This window comes from Arachis ipaensis, chromosome B04 (assembly GCF_000816755.2).
Source record: "Arachis ipaensis cultivar K30076 chromosome B04, Araip1.1, whole genome shotgun sequence".
Classification (NCBI taxonomy): domain Eukaryota; kingdom Viridiplantae; phylum Streptophyta; class Magnoliopsida; order Fabales; family Fabaceae; genus Arachis; species Arachis ipaensis.
In genome coordinates, this window is record NC_029788.2 from 12,172,925 (window position 1) to 12,194,834 (window position 21,910).

The 21,910-nt window shown below is 36.2% G+C and overlaps 1 protein-coding gene and 1 long non-coding RNA gene across 2 annotated transcripts in view; one reads left to right on the plus strand and one right to left on the minus strand.

Annotated features, from left to right (window-relative positions):
• The window catches only part of LOC110270917, a 19,479-nt gene extending 6,132 nt beyond the window's left edge, over positions 1-13,347 (minus strand). The window contains exons 1-2 of the long non-coding RNA XR_002360692.1: positions 13,336-13,347; positions 11,037-11,038 (exon numbers count right to left, since the gene is read on the minus strand). This is a non-coding gene — a long non-coding RNA (uncharacterized LOC110270917). The remainder of the gene's footprint in view (positions 1-11,036; positions 11,039-13,335) is intronic.
• LOC107638915 (stilbene synthase 3-like) overlaps positions 13,989-21,910 on the plus strand; it is a 9,912-nt gene continuing 1,990 nt past the window's right edge. The window contains exon 1 of the mRNA XM_016342313.2: positions 13,989-14,201. Within this exon, the coding sequence (XP_016197799.2) occupies positions 14,024-14,201 (178 nt within the window). The 5' untranslated portion in view covers positions 13,989-14,023. The remainder of the gene's footprint in view (positions 14,202-21,910) is intronic.

The window sequence follows — 21,910 nt, forward strand, 5'->3', positions numbered from 1 at the left end:
TTTTCGCAGTTTTACAAATTTATAAGTTGTACTTTTAAAGAAAAAAATCCTTTAAAATAAAGATACTAGCTAGTAGTATAAAATAATATAGTCAATTATATTATTGTTTAATTTGGTCAAGCAAGGCTAATTAATTAAGACCACCAAATTATATAATCTAGTATTTATGACCTTTAAAATTTAAAGTAAAACAATTAAACAATATGAAAGTCAGTCAACATCGTTTTTGAATCCAGGGAGGGACATTATTCGAATTTGCAATATAAGTTCCAATTCGTCCATTTCATTTTGTTGTGACAAGAATGTTTTATCACATCTTATGTGGATGTTCATTTTCAAAGATAATTGTATTTAATATAGTTTGAAAAAATAAAACCTTGCACATGTATAAATAGGTGCATAGACTGGTTTTTTACACAACAAGAAGAAGCAATAAAATACTCTCTCTCTCTTTTACGATGCAATACTTCTTTCTCTTTCTTTATATTTCTTAATTTTTGTTACCTCTTCTTTATTTATTTATTTAGTTATTTTATAACACGTTATCAGCACGAAGCTCTAACGAAGTTTTAGGAAGACTTCAGGTAACAAATTTTTATTATGTCGAAACTCTTTCATCTTGAATATAATGCTCTTGATATATCTGAAAATAATTATTTATCATGGATACTAGATGTTAAAATCCATCTTGATTCAATGGATCTTGGAGATACCATTAAGGCTAAAAATAATACATCCCAGAAGGATAAAGCCAAGGCCATGATTTTTCTTCATCGTCATCTTGACGTGTGATTGAAATATGAATATCCCATATTAAAAGATCCTGCAGATCTGTGGAAAGACCTTAAAGAAAGGTACAATCATGTGATACTTCCTCAAGCCCGATATATTAGGAAAAACTTTCTTGACCTTCCATGCCTCGAATGTGCTCCTGCAGTAGCAATCGAGAAAAATGATTTAAAAAACTTTTTTGAGCTAATTTATTGCCTTTTTGTTGCTAAACACAACAATGAGCTACTTTTGAGAAATCATGAAGCGCGCCCTGCTGGCACCGCCCCATTTCTTGAAGCAAATGCGGCAAATCATAACCCCAGAAGAGGTAAATGGCAATGCTTTGGTAGTAAGAAAAATTATGGAAGGAAAAGAAATTATGTTCACAAGAAAGAATCTCACCAGAAGTGGGATAAAGAAAGAAACACTGGGCAAAGTAAATCAATTGAGGATAAATGCTTCAGTTGTGGTGGAAAGGGCCATTGGTCACGTACCTATCGTACCCAAAGGCACCTAGTTGATCTTTATCAAGCATCCTTGAAAAGGGATGACAAAGAAAAGGAAACAAATTTTGTTTCAAATGATGAAAATTCCACCACTCATTATGATGTATCTAATTTCTTTAAGGATTCTAAAGGAAATATTGGCTATTTGATCAATGATAGAATAGTTTGATATGTGTATGTGTTTGTTAAGTATTCATGTGAATAATTTTACTATGCATGTACTTCTACTCATTTTATTATTATTATCATTTGTATTTGAAGAAAAATGGCAAGGACATATTCTGAAGATATTTGCCTTGCGGATAGTGCAAGTTCGCACACTATTCTTAAAAGTGATATATATTTTATCCATCTTATGCCAAAAGAAGAGTATGTTAATACTATTATTGGCTCGGGCAATGTGATAGAAGGCTCTGGAAGAGCTATAATTTTGTTTCCTGGAGAAACAAAATTCATAATAAATAATGCACTATTGTCTACCAAGTCTTGAAGAAACTTGTTGAGTTTTAAAGATATTCGCCGAAATGGATATCATATTGAGACTATGAATGAGGGAAATCATGAGTACTTATGTATCACAACTCATGATTCAAATAAGAAAGTTATATTAGAAAAGTTGCCCTCACTTTCATCTGGGTTATATTATACCAAGATTAGTGCAATTGAATCACATGCCATTGTAAACCAGAAGTTTACTAGCCCAAATGAATTCATAACTTGGCACGATCGATTAGGTCATCCGGGAACAACCATGATGAGAAGAATTATTGAAAACTCCCATGGACATTCACTAAAGAACTAGAAGATTCTTAAAACTAGTGAATTTTGTTGTGCTGCATGTTCTCAAGGGAAGTTAATTTTAAGGCCATCACCAGTAAAGGTTGGATTTGAGTCCCCTGAATTCCTAGAAAGGATTCAAGGTGATATATGTGGACCTATTCATCCACCATGTGGATTTTTTAGATATTTTATGGTCCTGATAGATGCATCTTCAAGATGGTCACATGTGTGCTTATTGTCCTCTCGCAACCTGCGTTTGCGAGATTACTGGCTCAAATTATTTGATTAAAAGCACAATTTTCAGAAAATCCAATCAAAGTAATTCGTCTTGATAATGCTGGTGAATTTACTTACCAAGCTTTTGATGCTTATTGTATGGCTAATAGAATAAGTGTTGAACATCCAGAAACTTATGTTCACATACAAAATGGGTTAGCAGAATCACTTATTAAACGCCTCCAATTAATTGTTAGACCCTTGCTTATGAGAACAAATCTCCCAACCTCGGTTTGGGGGCATGCTATTTTACATGCCGCAGCACTTATTCGTTTGAAGCCAACGAGTTACCATCAGTTTTCTCCTATGCAATTAGCTTTTGGCCAGCAGCCAAATATTTCCCATTTAAGAATATTTGGGTGTGCGATATATGTTCCCATTGCACCACCTAATCGCACCAAAATGGGACTCCAAAGAAAATTGGGGATATATGTTGGATATGATTTTTCCTCTATAGTGAGGTATCTTGAGATACAAACGGGAGATGTATTTAAAACCCGGTTTGTGGATTGTCATTTTGATGAATCAAAATTTCTAACATTAGGGGGAGAGAATAAGCTTCCTGAAAAGGAACTTAATTGGAATGCATCATCGTTGATGCATTTAGATCCTCGATTAGGGCAATGTAAACTAGAAGTTCAAAAGAGTATACATTTGCAAAGAATAGCAAATGAATTTCCTGATGCATTTTCCAATACAAAGAGGATAACCAAATCTTATATACCAGCGGAAAATGTCCCAATTCGAATTGATGTCCCAGTAGGACAAGTAGCCACTGATGTGCGGAAAACAATCCGACACAAAACTCACCGGCAAGTGCACCGGGTCGCATCAAGTAATAATAACTCACGGGAGTGAGGTCGATCCCACAGGATTGAAGGATTGAGCAATTTTAGTTTAGTGGTTGATTTAGTCAAGCGAATCAAGATTTGGTTGGGAGATTTGTGATTTGCAGAATTTAAATTACATGGAAAGTAAAGGGAATGGGTAATTCGCATGAAATTAAAGAGAATTGAAATTTAAAGTGCTGAATCTTAAAGAGCAAGAAATTAAAGAGCAGAAACTTAGAACGCAAGAAATGTAAATTGCAGAATCTTAGAGTGCAAGAAATGTAAAATGACTTGAATTGTAAAGGGAATGGGGAATTGGATTTGCAGAAATTAAACAAGGAAGAGTAAAATTCAACACACATAAGAATGGAAGATGCCTTGGGTTGAATCGGATCTAAAACAGAAATATAAAGAGCTTGAAAAGCAGTAAACAGAGAAATTGAAAATGGAAATCCAGATCTCAGGACTCAAGAGACTAGATAACCAAGTCTAGAGCTCTACTAGAAACTTAAATCCTAATCTATTTATACACTTTCTTCAAATGGTCTTCAAGCCTTGAATTGGGCCTTTGCTCTTGATGGAATTGGGTTGATAGAGGCCTTGGTTGAGTGCTCTTGGAGTTGGAAAAAGAACCGAAGTGAACCGGGTTGGGAATTATAAAAGCTTGAGTAAAAGTTTGAGTAAAAGTTTGAGGCAAACTTTTACTCAAACTTTTTACATCAGCAACCCCATTCTTGCTGCTACCAACGTTTGAGCTAAAGTTCGGGGTCAAACTTTTGCTCAAACGTTGGCCCCCTTATGCACACTCATGGCGCCAACGTTTGCCAAAAAGTTTGAGGCAAACGTTGGCGCAAACTTTTTGTCTCCAGGGTGTGTTGTTGATGGTGCCAACGTTTGCCAAAAAGTTTGAGGCAAACGTTGGCGCAAACTTTTTCTCTCCAGGGTGTTGATTTGTGATGCCAACGTTTGCCAAAAAGTTTGAGGCAAACGTTGGCTCAAGCTTTTTGTTCCCTGGTGTGTTTTCACTTATCCGAAAGTTTGAGGCAAACTTTTGCTCAAAATTTTTGTTCTCTTTTGCTCCTAGCCACTCCTTCTTGCTTCAACCTTTCTCCAAGCTTTCTTCACCTATCATTAATCAACCAAACACATCAAAGCTATGCTCAAAATCATGAGATTGTCATTCTTTCATAATATGTGGCAATTATAGCATAAATCCTCATGAAATTGCATTAATTCATCTATGGTTGATTAAATCAAAGGAAACATGGAAATCTACCCAATTGGCTTGCTTATGGCTCAAGAAAGTGCATAATTCAATTGAAAATAAAAGAAAAAGGCTAGTGAAACTAGGCTGAGATGACTTGTCATCAGCCACTGAAGCAAATTCACGCCAGAAGTGTGGCAGGGCGGAAAATGCCCCAATTCAAATTGATGTCCCAGTTGGACAAATAGCCACTGAAGCAAATACACGCCAGAAGCGTAGCAGGCCTGTCGGTTCCAAAGATAAAAATCCTCGAAAGAGAAAAGAGGTAAATACTATTCCTGTTGAAAAAGACACAGTAAAGACACCTGCAGTTGTCCAAAATTCTTATATAATTTTAACGATAGAAGACGTTCAGGTACCTGAAAATTGTGAAAATGATGAGATCTCGATAAATTATGTCTTTACATGAGAGAAATGGGACCGAAATAAGACAATTGTCAATGAAATATTTGCATATAATGTGGCATTAAATATCATGCATGAAAGTAAGGATCTTGAGCCAAGATCAGTCGAAGAATGTCGACAAAGGAATGATTGGACAAAATAGAAAGAAGTCATGAAGGCTGAATTAGACTCACTTGCAAAACGTGAAGTCTTTGGACCTGTAGTCCGTACACCTGAAGATGTAAAACCTGTTGGATACCAATGGATATTTGTGAGAAAACGAAATGAGAAAAATGAAGTTGTGCGCTACAAAGCCCGACTTGTGGCACGAGGTTTTTCACAAAGGTCCGGTATAGATTATGAAGAAACGTATTCCCCTGTAATGGATGCGATAACATTGCGTTATTTGGTCAGTTTATCTGCATATTATAAATTGCATATGCATTTAATGGATGTGGTAACAGCCTACTTATACGGCTCATTAGATCGGGATATCTATATGAAAGTCCCTGAAGGACTAAAGATATCTAAACCATCCAGTGAATATTCGTAAGGGTTATACTCAGTTAAATTGCAAAGATCTTTATATGGTCTAAAGCAATATGGACGAATGTGGTATAATCGTCTTACTGAGTATCTGGCCAAAAACGGATTCAAGAATGATGATATCTGTCCCTGTGTTTTCATAAAGAAAACTGCATCTGGATTCATTATTATTGTTGTGTACGTTGATGATTTAAATATTATTGGGACTCTTGAAGAGATTCCAACAATTATAAAAACTCTAAAAGAAGAGTTTGAGATAAAAGATCTTGGAAAGACTAAATTTTGTCTCGGCCTGCAGATCGAGCATATAAAAAATGGGATCTTTATTCATCAAACAACATACACAGAAAAGATCTTGAAAAGATTTTATATGGATAAGTCACATCCATTAAGTACCCCAATTATTGTAAGATCTTTAGATGTGGAAAATGATCAATTCCGTCCTAAAGAAGAGAATGAAGATATCCTTGGTCCTGAAGTACCATATCTTAGTGCCATTGGAGAGTCTGATTCAATATATTCTGTCATCATGTGGACTGATTCATCATAAGATAGCTCCAACTGTCCTGTTTGAAGATAATACAGCATGCATTGTGATAAACCACTATTTTATGGTTTATCTTGTGCTCAATTGAGTGGTTTTTATCTACTCTTTACCCACTTATTCATATTATTTGCATGGTTTTACATTTGCCTTCCTAATTATGTGCTTTGATTGAAAACATGCTTCTTTGATCTTATATTTGCTTATTATTAATCCTCTCTTATTACCATTAGATGCATTGATATGTGTGTTAAGTGTTTTCAGATATTATAAGGCAGGAATGGCTTGGAGGATGGGAAGAAAGCATGCAAAAGTGGAAGGAATGCAAGAAGATTAGAGAAATTGCTAAGCTGTACAGCCTGACCTCTCTGCACTCAAACGGCTATAACTTTAGCTACAGAGATCCAAATGATGCGGTTCCAGTTGCGTTGGAAAGATAACGTCTGGGGCTTCAATTTGATATATAATATGTTATAGTTTCTTTGACGCTAGGCGACGCGACCGCGTGATCCATGCGGCCACGTCGCAGTGACGGAAATCCAGCGTGGCAAAATTCGAAACCAGCGAATTCTGGACTATTTCTGACCCAGTTTGCGGCCCAGAAAACACATATTAGAGGCTATAAAGTGGAGGAATGCATCCATTCATAGGAGGCTTCAATAATTCACAATTTTAGGAGTAGATGTAGTTTTTAGAGAGAGAGGTTCTCTCCTCTCTCTTAGGATTAGGATTTAGGATTTCTCTTAGTTTTAGGAGTAGCTCTCAATCCCAGGTTCTTTATTTTTATTTATTTTTCCAATTTAATTTATGAATTCCCATGTTATGATTTGAATATTTTATTTAATATAATTCGAAGTATTTCAGACTTATGATTGCTCTCTTTAATTTATTAATGCCGTGTGTTTATCCAAATTATTTTCATTCAAGTAGAATTTCTCCCCTTTTGGCTTTGGTTAAATAATTGGTGACTCTTGAGTTATCAAACTCATTGTTGATTGAAAATTGGAATTCTTCAAGAATTAATTCACCCACTTAACTTACCTTCATAGTTAGAGGTTAATAAAGTGGGAGAAAAATCCAATTCTCATTACAATTGATAAGGATAACTGGGATAGGACCTCCAGTCCTCATACCTTGCCAAGAGTTTATTTTATTATTATTATTTTATTTTACTTGTTACTTAACTAACTTTTTACCTTGATCCAAAACCCCCAATTTACAAACTCATAACCAATAATAAGAACATACCTCCCTGCAATTCCTTGAGAAGACGACCCGAGGTTTGAATACTCGGTTATCAATTTCAAAGGGGTTTGTTACTTGTGACAACCAAAACGTTTGTATGAAAGGACTTTTGAAGGTTTAGAAACTATACTTGCAACGAGGATTTATCCGCAAATTTCTAGACCACGCAAAAGTTCCTCTCATCAAAATGGCGCCGTTGCCGGGGAATTGCAAACGTGTGCCTTATTATTGGTTATTGTAAATATTTTATTTTGATTTTTGCTTGTTTATTTGTTTTTATTTTTGTTTTTATTTTTGCTTTTTTCTTAAGTTAAGAGGTTATTTGTTTTTATTTAGTTATTAAAAAAAATTTTCAAAAATTTGTTCTTAGTGTTCATCTTGATCTTCAAGTTGTTCTTCACGTTCATCTTGACCTTCAAGCTGTTCTTCGTTTTGATCTAAAAATTTGAAATTTGGTGTCATTTTATTGTTTTTCTCTTTCCTCATTAAATTCAAAAATATTTTTAATTAATTTTTTTTCGAGAAAAAAAATTCAGATTTTTATTTTTAAAATTTTTATCTTATCTTATCTTATTTCAAAAATCAAATTTCAAATTTCAAAAATTTCAAATTTCAAAAATTTAAAATTCAAATTTCAAAATTTAATTTTCAAATTCAAAATTTAAATAACCTTTTAATTTAAATTTTTTTATTTTTGTTTTTATTTTTTTATTTTCTACTATGAACTCTCACCCCTTTGGCTATGAGTCTGGTTACAATTATGTTGCAAGAAGAAGAAATTACAATGAGAACAGGCATCAAGGTTGGAACAATCAAAGATGGGAGGAGCCACAAGGATTTGATCAACTCTCATGGCAACAACCACCTCCAATGGACTATCAACAACCACCACCATATGCCTATGAACCCTTTCATCAACATAACTTTGAACTACCACACTCACAAGCCAACTACCACCATTCACCTCCATATGACCCTAACCCTCAACCACCATACCAACCACCTTATGAGCCATATGAACCATATATAGAACCACCCCAATTCTAATCCAATCACTTCCAACCACCACCACTTTCTTTTGTAGCATGTCCAAGTCCGGCAACCCGAGAAGCAGAGGATCGCCTAAGGGAAACAGTAATTAAATTTCAGGCAACCGTTCAACAACTGGAGCAAGCATTAATTCAATGGGCTTCTAGATGCTCAAATATACAAGGGTCAGCCACAGCCCCATGTGAACAGTCTAACGAAGAGCGTAGCATGAAGGAGATACTAGAGGCTCTAGTGGACAAGACAGAGCATGAATTCATACTAGAACAAGTAGAAGAAGCTGCCATTGTTTAAGAAGAAGAGTTGGTTGAAGACTTAGGAGATGCAGAACCTCCATGGGAAAGTCAAGACATAGAGCCTCATTCCAAGACGGTTGAAATTGATGCTGAGGAGGGTGTACAACCTCCAAAGCATATCATAGTTGAAGACTTGGAAGAGGTTGATCAAGAGATGGAGATTCAAGAAGAAGAAGCACAACCTCCCATGCCCTTGAAAAGCAATGAAGAGGAGATTAAATTGGAAGAGAGCTACCAAGAGGAAGAGGTTGAAATTGAAGAAGTTTGCAAAGAGGTGGTAATTATCAGAGAAGAGCACAAGGGAGTGGAACTTGCAATTTCATTAAAAATACCTCCCCCTAAGTTGCCATCATCCTTCACAACATTCAAGTGGGTAAAATTCATATCACATAGCTTTCTAATCCCACTTGAATATGGGCTACTGGAGACGGATGGTCAACTTAGAGCTCTTTGTGGCATTAAGAGTAAGAGGAAGATGGCCAGTGGTAAGAAGTGTCCTGCAAGGTTCATTATGGTTGGAAGCTTTAAGTTTAAACGCAAAGGTTGGTGTAAAGCTCAACTGAATGGGTCTAGGAAGCTGTTTGGTCGCTGCAGTGAGAATTCAGATCACCTTTCACCCGGCTGGAAAAATGCAGATCGAGACAAAACAGGTGTAAAAGTAAAGTTCGGGATCCTGGAATCTGTTCTGGCAGTTGTCACCCCGGGAGCCTAAGAATCTGTTTGAAGCTTCTTAAGGGCTTTACATGCTTAGTTTGGGACCCCGGAGGTTACTGGAGATACAAACATTGGTGGAGATTCCTGGATGAATACAAGCATAAGCCACCATAACAGGGAGCTCACCAAATGTCCAACTTAAGGACTTTAACTAAAAGTGCTAGGTGGGAGACAACCCACCATGGTATAATCATTCCTTTCTCAATTTTAATTTTATTTAGTTTTGTTTGTTTTTGAAATTTTATTTTATTTTATTATATTGAACCTGGAGTTTTTCATCACATTCATATTAACACTGCATTCTGCATCTTTTCAGATTTAAAAAAAAAAAAGCGAGCACGCGACGCGACCGCATCAGCGACGCGTCCGCGTCGCAAGGAGATGAGAGAATAATAAATTGAACAGAGAGTTATGCAGGAACAGGGCTGGAGGCGCGCCATTAGCACAAATTGACTCCACGCGACCGCGTCGATGACGCGTCCGCGTCATTTGGAAAAATAGCCTCCCATGCGACCGCGTCACCCACGAGGCCGCGTGACCTGAAATCGGCGTAAAAAGGATGTATGGCAGAAAGTTGAGCTGGAGTTGGGCTGGACTCGTGCTGGAAGCCCAAGCCTCACCACGCGAACGCGTGCCCCATCCGTTCGCGTCATATCCCCAGGATGGCTACTCACGCGATCGCGTCGACCACGCGATCACGTCACCCAGAATTTTGGCAAAAAGAGTTCGAACAGAGAGTTGCGCGACCACGAGGCTGCACTCGCGCCAATCGCACAAAACAGGCCACGCGTCCGCATCACCTGACCTTATCGCGCACCACGCGACCGCGTCACTCATGCGACCGCGTCACAAGCGGCGCACAGAATATCCAGATCAGCCAAATTTCTTATCTTTTCTTCTCTAATCCTTATTTTTCTTATCCTTTCTTATTTCTTTCTTCTTCCTTTCTTATTTTCTTTCACCTTCATTTTATTTTTTCTTCATTTATTTGCATACTTCATTCATTGCATTATTTTCATGGGTGTTAGAAATTTATTTGGGTCATTATTTTCTATATTTTTGTGGATTATTAAAATGGTTTGACAATTATATATTACTTTTTAAAGGGTTGCTTGCATGTTCAATTTAATACTTTCGATAGCTTATTTACCATGCTTGCTATATATTTATGAAAAAAGCCCGTATGGCATTGAACACTATTTTAAATTATTCTACTACTAATGCATGTTGTTTTTCACAAAGTCCCTTTCACGTTTTATTGATTAAATATAATTGTTATTACAAACATGTTGATAGTCTGAAAGACTTGGTAATCTAATTTAGACATGAAATGCATGATCTATGCTACTCATGCCTTTGCCAACATGCCAATAACATCTTGCATTTAATTGTCAGTACATGCACTTGCTATATTTCCATTGATGACCATTTCACATGTAGTCATGACCATGTGCTAACGTCATTCTTCTTTATTGTGCATTGATTACCACCTTTCCCACTCTCTTCCTTGCTCTATCCCTTTAAATTCAAGTTACTTTCCTTTTTCCCTTTTCAGGATGGCCACCAAGAAGGGTAAAGAGAAAGCTACTCCCAAACCGCCGGCAAGGAAAGGAACAAAAAGAGCCCCAGCTGAGGACCCACAACCCCCCATCCACTTGCACATCTTAGCATGCACCAAGGACGGTGCAATCTTTAAGTGTGGGGAGGTCGACACCGATCTCCATGGGTTAGTTACCTTCTTCTCAACACCATTGTTTTATTTTCTTTGTTTGTTTGTTCATTGTTGCATTTGCATGATTGATTGCATATTTGTTTGATTTTTGCATATTTTACCACTTGGTTAAAGTAATATTTTCTTTTTCAAGAAACCTTTTAAAGTATTTCACTAATTTGAATAAAATTTTTGTTACACTTGTTTGAAGAAATATTATATTGGAACATGGTTTAGAGCTCGAACACACAAAACCTGTGAGATCTTTGAGCCTATTTGAATTGGTTGCATTTTACCAACCAATATTTTGTTTTAGTGTGTTTTTCTCTCTAAAATTGTGATCTTTGTCTTGCTTGATTTTATATTTTCATGGTTTGATGTATGCATGCACTTACATGATTGAGGCCTTTGTTTCACTGAGCTTACATACCCATATGGCCTTACCTTTCATTATCCTTTGCAAACCAATTTGAGCCTATTATACCCTTTGTTCCTTACTTTAGCACATCATTAACTCTAAGCGGAAAATAATATTGTCCTTAATTTGAATCCTTAGTTAGCTTAGACTAGTGAGAGTGCTCATAAATTAAGTGTGGGGAAGCGAATTTGGAAACAATTGGTTTGAGAATTGAGTATGTTAGAATTTTCTGAAAATGTGAAAAAAAAATGTTTAGGACATGATTCATGCATCCAATAATTTAATCATATGCATTGAGAAAAATAAAAGAAAAATAAAAATTATGTATAAAAAAAAAAGAGGAAAAAGAGCAAATAAGAAAAAGGGGACAAAATGCCCCAAAGTAAAATGTTGAAAACAATGCATATGAATTGTACTTGAAATTAGAATGCATGAATATGTGGAAAACATGGTTGATGGATAAGAGGTTGATAAACTACTATTTTATGGTTTATCTTGTGCTCAATTGAGTGGTTTTTATCTACTCTTTACCCACTTATTCATATTATTTGCATGGTTTTACATTTGCCTTCCTAATTATGTGCTTTGATTGAAAATATGCTTCTTTGATCTTATATTTGCTTATTATTAATCCTCTCTTATTACCATTAGATGCCTTGATATGTGTGTTAAGTGTTTTCAGATATTATAAGGCAGGAATGGCTTGGAGGATGGGAAGAAAGCATGCAAAAGTGGAAGGAATGCAAGAAGATTGGAGAAATTGCTAAGCTGTCCAGCCTGACCTCTCTGCACTCAAATGGCTATAACTTTAGCTACAGAGGTCCAAACGATGCGGTTCCAATTGTGTTGGAAAGATAACGTCTGGGGCTTTGATTTGATATATAATATGTTATAGTTTCCCTGAAGCTAGGCGACGCGACCGCGTGATCCATGCGGCCGCGTCGCAGTGACGGAAATCCAGCGTGGCAAAATTCGAAACCAGCGAATTCTGGACTGTTTCTGACCCAGTTTGCGGCCCATAAAACACATATTAGAGGCTATAAAGTGGAGGAATGCATCCATTCATAGGAGGCTTCAATAATTCACAATTTTAGGAGTAGATGTAGTTTTTAGAGAGAGAGGTTCTCTCCTCTCTCTTAGGATTAGGATTTAGGATTTCTCTTAGTTTTAGGAGTAGCTCTTAATCCCAGGTTCTTTATTTTTATTTATTTTTCCAATTTAATTTATGAATTCCCATGTTATGATTTGAACATTTTATTTAATATAATTTGAAGTATTTCAGATTTATGATTGCTCTCTTTAATTTATTAATGCTCTGTGTTTATCCAAATTATTTTCATTCAAGTAGAATTTCTCCCCTTTTGGCTTTGGTTAAATAATTGGTGACTCTTGAGTTATCAAACTCATTGTTGATTGAAAATTGGAATTTTTCAAGAATTAATTCACCCACTTAACTTACCTTCATAGTTAGAGGTTAATAAAGTGGGAGAAAAATCCAATTCTCATTACAATTAATAAGGATAACTGGGATAGGACCTCCAGTCCTCATACCTTGCCAAGAGTTTATTTTATTATTATTATTTTATTTTACTTGTTACTTAACTAACTTTTTACCTTGATCCAAAACCCCCAATTTACAAACTCATAACCAATAATAAGAACATACCTCCCTGCAATTCCTTGAGAAGACGACCCGAGGTTTGAATACTCGGTTATCAATTTCAAAGGGGTTTGTTACTTATGACAACCAAAACGTTTGTATGAAAGGACTTTTGAAGGTTTAGAAACTATACTTGCAACGAGGATTTATCCGCAAATTTCTAGACCACGCAAAAGTTCCTCTCATCACATTGCTCAACTTAAAGGCGGATACATCAAAGGCAATAGAACAAAGCATATTTCTCTCAAATTCTTCTTCACTCATAATCTTCAAAATCAAGGGACAATTGATGTCCAACAGATCCGTTCAAGTGACAATCTGGCAGATTTATTCACAAAGTCACTCCCAAAATTCTCCTTTGAAAGATTGGTATATGAGATTGGGATGCGCCGATTTCGAGACATTAAATGATGTCGGCAAGAGGGGGAGACTGTACTCTTTTTTCCTTAGTCAGGTTTTTTTTCAATTGGATTTTTCTTGACAAGGTTTTTAATGAGGTAGTCCCCATCACAAAGGATATTGTACTCTTTTTCCTTCACTAAGGTTTTTTCCCACTGGGTTTTTCTTTAGTAAGGTTTTAATGAGGCAATAATCCTAAATGGTCATCCAAGGGGGAGTGTTGTGATAAGAATGCTTTATCACATCTTATGTGGATGCCCATTCTCAAGGATGATTGTATTTAATATATTTTGAAAAAGTAAAGCCTTGCACATGTATAAATAGGGGCATAGACTGAGGCTTTTTACACAACAACAAGAAGCAATAAAATACTCTCTCTCTCTCTTTTACGTTGCAATACTTCTTTCTCTCCTTTATATTTCTTAATTTTTGTTACCTCTTCTTTATTTATTTATTTAGTTATTTTATAACACATTCCACATATGGCCCTACTCTCATTCATATAAATATCCCCCTCTCCCATGCCTAAATATTCATCCAAATATCTTTGTTATTACAAAGATAAGCTTTGCCATCCCAGAGAACATATCTAAGCTTTGCTATTCCGACCCAAACAACACAGCTAAGAAAATATGGTTGTCGTGAGTGAGATCCGCAAGGTTCAAAGGACAGAAGGCCCTGCAAATGTATTGGCGATTGGCATAGCAAATCCATCAAATTGTGTTGATCAAAATACATATGCAGATTATTATTTTAGAGTAACCAATAGCGAGCACATTATCGAACTCAAAAAGAAGTTTCAACGTATTTGTATGTATTCTCATTAAGCATTTTAATTTTTTTTATATAATATTTGTAAGACCCGGTTAATTAACGACTAATTAACCCATAAATGAGAATTTATTCTAGAAAGCCAAAAATGTTATTTTTATGGCTAAATGTGATAGAGGAGATTGGGACGAGAATTTCGGTACCAATTTTATAGAAATCGGACCAAGATTGGACCGAACGGGCCAAACCGGACCAACCGGACCCAAAGTGGGCCCTTGGCCCAACATAACTAAACCAAAACCCTAGTTTTCAGCACTCTCTCTCCTCACAATACACTCAAACACGCTGAAATGGTGGAGGGGAAGGGAAGAACTCTCTCTCAAGTTCTATCTCTCACTTGATCTTCAAACCACCATAACTTTTGATCTAGAGCTCCGATTGTCGCTCCGTTTGCGGCCACGCGTTCACCGCGGAGAGCTCTACAAAACCCATACAACTAATCTTGAGGTAAGTCACGTGTTTCTGTCGAAATTCCAGCCCTTATTTTCGAGTTTCATGGGTAAAATGTTGAGATTTTGGGTTCTTTGATGTTATAGGACCCAACTTTCTTGAAGGAGAAGGTTAATCTTGTCTCCTTGGACCTCGTAATACCTTGCCATCTCTGTCTTATGACTTAAGCATAAGACTCTGTATGGTAGGGTGTTACAATATTTATCAAGTAAAATTCATTGTTTACTTTCACGAATAAAAATATTTGAAAATAGAAAAAAAATACTTCTTGTATAAGTGACATAATTTTTGTATTTGGCTAATAACTTGTGCTGATCCGAATTTAAAATGCCAAAATCTAAGTCTTTTTTTAGTATATAAGTAGATAATTTTTTTAACATATCTAGGGTATTGATGGATTTGAAGTACATATCATTTTTAGGTGAGAAAATAATGATCAAGAACAAACATATGTACTTAACAGAAGAGATATTGAAAGAGAATCCTAACATGTGCGCATACAAGGCATCGTCGTTAGATGCAAGGGAAGATATGCTGATCAGAGAAGTACCAAGGCTTGGAAAAGAGGCTACAACTAAGGGCATCAAAGAATGGGGGCCAGCCAAAGTCTAAGATCACACATTTGATCCTCTGCACCACCAGTGGTGTTGCGTTACCTGGTGTTGATTACGAACTTATCGTACTCTTAGGCCTCGACCCATGCGTCAAGAGATACATGATGTACCACCAAGGCTGTTTCACCGGTGGCATGGTCCTTCGTTTGGCTAAGGACTTGGCCGAAAACAACAAGGATGCCCGTGTGCTTATTGTTTGTTCTGAGAATACATCAATTATTTTTCATGGTCCTAGTGAGACAGACATAGATAGTCTTGTAGCGCAAGCATTGTTTTCTGATGGAGCTGCTGCGATTATCATTGGTTCTGATCATGTTCCACAGGTTGAGAAGCCTATCTTTGAGCTTGTTTCAACTGATCAAAAACTTATCCCTAATAGCCAAGGAGCCATCGGTGGTCTCCTTCGTGAAGTCGAGCTTACATTCTATCTTAATAAAAGTGTTCCTAATATTATTTCACAAAACATCAACGACGCACTTAGTAAAGCTTTTGATCCATTGGGTATATCTGATTATAACTCAATATTTTGGATTGCACACCCTGGTGGACGTGCAATTCTGGACCAGATTGAACAAAAAGTGAACTTAAAGCCAGAGAAGATGAAAGCCACTAGAGATGTACTTAGCAATTATGGTAACATGTCAAGTGCATGTGTATTTTTTTATTATGGATTTGATGAGGAAGAAGTCCCTTGAAGAAGGACTTAAAACTACCGGAGAAGGACTTGATTGGGGTGTACTTTTTGGCGTTGGTCTTGGTCTCACTATTGAAACCGTTGTTCTTCGCAGCGTAGCCATATGAATGTATGATGCATTTAATTATATATATATATGTTATCTTCTAATAATATTTTTTTCTCAAGAATAAGTCCCCGGTGTGCATATATATAATTAAGATGTCTAAAGTTATTTTTTTTATGCTACGATTCAATGTCAAAGTTTGTAACTACTGTTAGTAAAAAATATATCAAATTCTTTTCGATAGAGCAACATGACATATACCAAAGTTTGGGTTTCATTCTCATCTTAAAACAACTATAAACACCTTCGTATGAGGTTCCATTTAATATGAAGTAAAAAAGTATTATGTACGATAGTACAAGGCTTGATAGTATTATGCTCATACGCTACAAGAAAATAGACATGTGGCCATATTTTTTTCTTGTCACGCTTTACAAGCGTGGCCAAAAAAGTCAATGACCATATTTTTACGAGAATGGGGATTGATTAGAGATTCGGTCACATTTTTTTGTATGGCAAAACGGGTCAATGGTCACACTTTTATGAGGGTTGGAATTAATTAAAGATTTTGCCACGCAAACAGGCACACTTTTAAAGCGTGGCGACATGGTTTTGTTATAGTGATGTTTTAAAGCGTGGCCAAAAAGTTCCAAAAAACAAACTTTCATTCGGATATAAAAAAAAAGCTTTGGTTCTTTTATCAAATCCCTAACACTCCTAATAACCTAATAACAAAACCCCTAACCCTAAGTGAAACTCACTCACGCAACGCCTCCCTCAGTCCCTCCCTCAATCCCTAACCCCTATTCTTAGAATCTCTATTCTCCTCCATAGCGCCTCCCTCCCTCTATTCGTAGAGTCGTAGACCGTAGCGCGTCCTTCCCTCCTCCTCCATCCACGGCGCCCTTCTCCTTCCCCACCATCCTTCTCACGCAATCCGTAGTGGTGGCGCGTTCCATGTCACCAAGAAGACTACGCTGTCACCAAGCACCTCTCCGTTGCTGTCACCGAACAGATCTCTCCGTCGCCAAGAACCCCACGAAGTTGCTAGCTGAGAACAGCATCCACAACCTCTTAATTCTCGAAGCTTCCGACCGAATCGGCGGTAGAATCCCGCAAGAAGGTGAAGGATGGGAGAATCATGAAGTCGGTGATGAAGTCCATGGTATGAATATCTCTCTCTTTCACTTCCTTTTTTGTTTGCTTCGATTGGATTTGTTTTTAGTTACGTTCTTTTCTTAGTGAAGATCAAATTTATTTTTGAAATAATAATTGAAATAGTAGTAGTAGTAGTAGTAGTAGTAGTAGTAGTAGTAGTAGTAGTAGTAGTAGTAGTAGTAGTAGTAGTAGTGCGTTTATAAAATTTACTTATTATTGTTGTTTGGTTTATTTACTTATTTATTGGCAGTTCACTATACAGGGACTCTGCTTGATGGCACCAAGTTTAATTCCAACAGAGATAGGGGAACCCCTTTCACGTTCACACTTGGACAAGGTGAGTGATGTGCTTGCTTTAATCTTTGTTGATTTTGTTAGGATTTTTGGTGTTGTCATTGAAAGTTTCGGAATTTGAAAGAGTGACTGCTTGATTGGTTTATGAACTGATTTAGCTGTTAGCAATGCATGATTGTCTGATAGATTTTGTGTTGTTTTTATTGTTAATTTGAAATCAACTTTGTGCAACTGATACTAAAGTGCACCAAATAGATGCACATTTATGAGACGCACCTCTAGTCATCATTTAATATATTTCTAAGTGACACTTTGAAATATGTAGGGCAAGTAATTAAAGGATGGGATCAAGGTATTAGAAGCATGAAGAAAGGTGAAAATGCCTTTTCAACCATCCCACCTGAGCTAGCTTATGGTGAATCCGGTTCTCCTCCAACAATTCTGCCCAAAGCAACTCTTCAATTTGAGATTCAACCAAGGTTGCGAAAACCGGACCGATCAATGAACCGGTGAGGCGACTGGTTCACTGGTTCAGTGGTTCGACCGGGATTCAATCGGGGTTCAACCGGTTTAATTAAATATTAGATAAAATTATTAAAAATTTAATATATAATTTTATATATTTAAATTCATTAAAATTCATGAATTTTTAAGTAAAAAAATTTTAATAGAATTTAAGATATAAAAAAAATTGAAGATGAAAAGTTCATTGATAATATTCAGATTGAGTTAAATTTATTGATAACTTTAAAACAACTAACTGAGGCAGAATTTCCACTCAAGCTGCAAAAAATTAAAGATCTTGCAGGCAACATTGTCAAGCCAAGGCTAATTATTCAACATCAATTCTCTTATACAATTCAATTATCCCTTTTTGGGCTGCCAATATACAATTCAATTGAATAACACATTGATGAAATTTCTTATTGTGCAACAAGCCTCTTATAACTAACCAAACCCTAACTAGATTCAACAAATTCAATGCTTTTCAACAACAAAAACTCAGAATACAGAGTTACAGACAACTCAACCTCCAAATCCAGAATCAGAAAAACTAAGTGAAACAATTCAAATTAAATTCAGACTCACATTAAGGAACAACCCAACTCAGAACACAATCCCAATTCAGAATCTAGTACAAAAAATCAACTCAGAAGCCAGAATCTTAGAAATTAAAACTAAAGAAGCAGCGGCTTACTGGAGACACGGCGAGGGAGGAATGACGGTGGTGACAGTGAGCTCAGAAGAGGATCATCAGTTTTTTTTATTTTAATTAAAGTTTCAAAACCAGATCAATTTCAGTACTGCACCATTCAAACAAAACAAATCAAATTCAAAACAACACAATTTACACAAAAATATATACATATATACACAAAATTGAATCAGAGGAAACAGATCTAGAGAGAAAAATAAACTGTTCATAATATATGTAATTTGTTCATGCAGCTTGACAGTCACAGAAATCAACTGATTCAGGTAAAATAAAAATTTCAAACTATTTCCATTCAGAAGCAACAAAAATATTCATGAAGCAGCAAACCGAAGCAGCAAACAGAACAAGCAGCATAGAAAATCAAAAACAAAAATCAAGATCAGAACATATTCAGAAGCAGCAAACAGATTGAAAGGGTAATAAAAGTGTTCGAGACTCGACACGACTTGAAAAACAGATTGAACCTGAAGCATATTTAACTGGATTCATATGGTTTTTTTTTTAAACTCAGATGCCCTGTTATTTATTTTTTTTCAAACAGAACAGGCGGGCTCGGCCGGTGGTGGTCGCGGCTGCTGTGGTTGGTTGTGGGTGGCGAATGAGGAGGCGGGCTAGGTGACGTTCGGCGACGAGGAGGCGGGCTCGGCCGGTGGTGGTCGCGGCTACTGTGGTTGGTTGTGGGTGGCAATAGTGGCCTTGGTGGGTGAAAGGAGGCTGGCGCCGAATGCTCAGATTAGGTTAAGGGAAAGGGGAAGAAAGGGTAGCTCAGATTAGGGTTAGTCATTAGTGGCATAGTGGGTTACAAGGTTAGGTTCGCGTACGCCTTTGTCTTTTTTTTTTTTAAGCCAAACGACGTCGTTTGGCATTGAAGTTGCAAACCACTAAACCGCCAAAAAACCCGGACGGTTCTTCCGGTTCGCCGGTTAACTGCCGGTTCGACCGGTTTTTCCACCGGTTTTTTGCCAGGCGGTTTTCTACGTTACCCGGACCGGCTAGGTAACCGGTTTCTAGTTTTTCTGATTGAACCGGCCGGTCCAGTCCAGTTTTCAGAACCATGGGTTCAACTGTTGTCTTGGACTAGTGTGAAGGACATATGTAAAGATGGTGGTTTGTTTAAGAAGATACTTGTTAAGGGAGAGAAATGGGAGAACCCTAAGGATCCTGATGAAGTTCTAGGTATGAATTTTTATCAATTCTTTTTATTTTCTAAATTCTTTATATCAATTGATTTTTCTCCTAACAAGACATTTTGTTCTTTTCTCATTCAAAAGTTGCTGAGATTTCTATCAGAGATTCACAGGATTATAGAACTAAACTTTGATTATTGTTGTGTTTGCAAAATTCAAATTTCACAATTTGACAAATGAACCCTTAATTATATGTGTCAGTGATCAATGTAGCATTAATCTCATTAGTAGATCAATCCATTTTGTGTTAGAACTGGTATCACATAGGGATAATGAACAATAAGCCATAACTAAATTGAGCAGAGGATATGAAACATGTAACTGGTTTCTGTTTTATTTGAGTCATGTTGCCTTAAATACTCTCGTTATGTTAAAGAAATGCCTATTCATATATGTATGTCTAACTATGGTGGAAAGTGGAACTAACTATGCTCAATTACCAAATTAACTAGATTCTGGATCTTCATGAATTCCATAATAATAAATTAACAATTTGGCTTCGGAGTATTTCTTTTCATTTTCATAGCTTGCATAATCCATATTTTGTTGGCAAATGTAATATTATGGTACTCTTAACATATATCACTTTGTTTCCAGTAAAGAGAAGTTTGGGGACGGCAGTTGTGATCTACATAGACAGTGATGAAGATGAGTGTAATTCACAGCGAACATTGCAGAGGAAGACAGTAAGCCAAAGGTTATGCCGGATAATGAGATTCCGAGTTCTTAAGTTGCTGTCAAGCGAAAGCAGCATCCAAGTGCTTCTATAAGTGATGTCGGTAGGAACAACAATGTCTTGGATGACTCAGATTGTGATACAGCCTTAATAGTTGCAGTTCTTCTTTTGGTTCATTATATGATATGGATCAGCTTCCTTCGAGTTCACTTACAAGTAAAAAGAGAATGAGAATTAAGCGAGACACTCTTTTTGTTCAAACTCTTCACCAAAGTAAGTGACAAGCGTGTGCATAAGAAATATATGTATGAAATATTGAATGTCTTGAATATATTCGTTTTTGCTCGGCATTTCATGTTTTGTCTATATCAAAGTGTAATGAGACGTCCCCTTTAAAAAGAAAATGTCCAAAAGTTCTTAATTTTGTTTCAATTTTAATAGCCTTCCCCTAGATACTTAGAATCTTTTTGTTTTGCAATTTGGGTGTTTGATTGATTCAATAATTTTTCTATTTTTGATGTGGGTTTGGTGGTTTGCTTTGAATCTTGTTGTGAGATTTGGTGATGTATAACGGTGATGAAGATGGTTTATTTGTTTTTGATTTGCATATTCCATCTAATTTTAGGAGTTAAATACTTACATGGCAGCTAAGCTCGAATATTCTTCCAAAGTGGAAAGTTCCATTCTTTAATTGAAGTATTTCTTTCTCTATTTTGTGGTTATTAGACACTAATATTTATGTCTTTTAGTTTTATTCAGATATATAGCTGAAGACCATGCAAAAATGAAGCAAAGACTATTTCTTTACAATAAAGATTGCAAGGGTAATATGGAAAAATGAAGCAATATGTCGTTTAGGAATTAGATTAATTTTTTCTAATATAGAATTATAATGTTTTTTAAATGTTTATTTTGAAAGTTGAATTATTTTTTCTTAAACGTTTCATTCATATTTTATTATGTACATAATTCATATAAATCAATGGAAGATTAATGTTTTAGTATTTTATTTTAAAAATTAACTTATTAATATTTTTATTTTTTCTTTTTTTATTTGAAAATGATTAGGCCACACTTTGAAAGCGTGGCCTTATGTCCATTTTTCGCCACGCTTTAAAAGCGTAGTTGTATGTCCATTTTTCACCACGCTTTAAAAGTGTGGCTACATAGTATACATACGGCCACGCTTAAAGCGTGGAAAAAAATAAAGCGTGCCAATAGAGTAAACGGCACCATGCAGATGTGACCTTTTCAAAAGCGTGGCGAAAAGTTATCGCCACATTTCAAAAACGTGGCAATAAAGCTGTTTTCTTGTAGTAGTAGTTTTTTAAATTATCGTGTGTGTGAAGTATC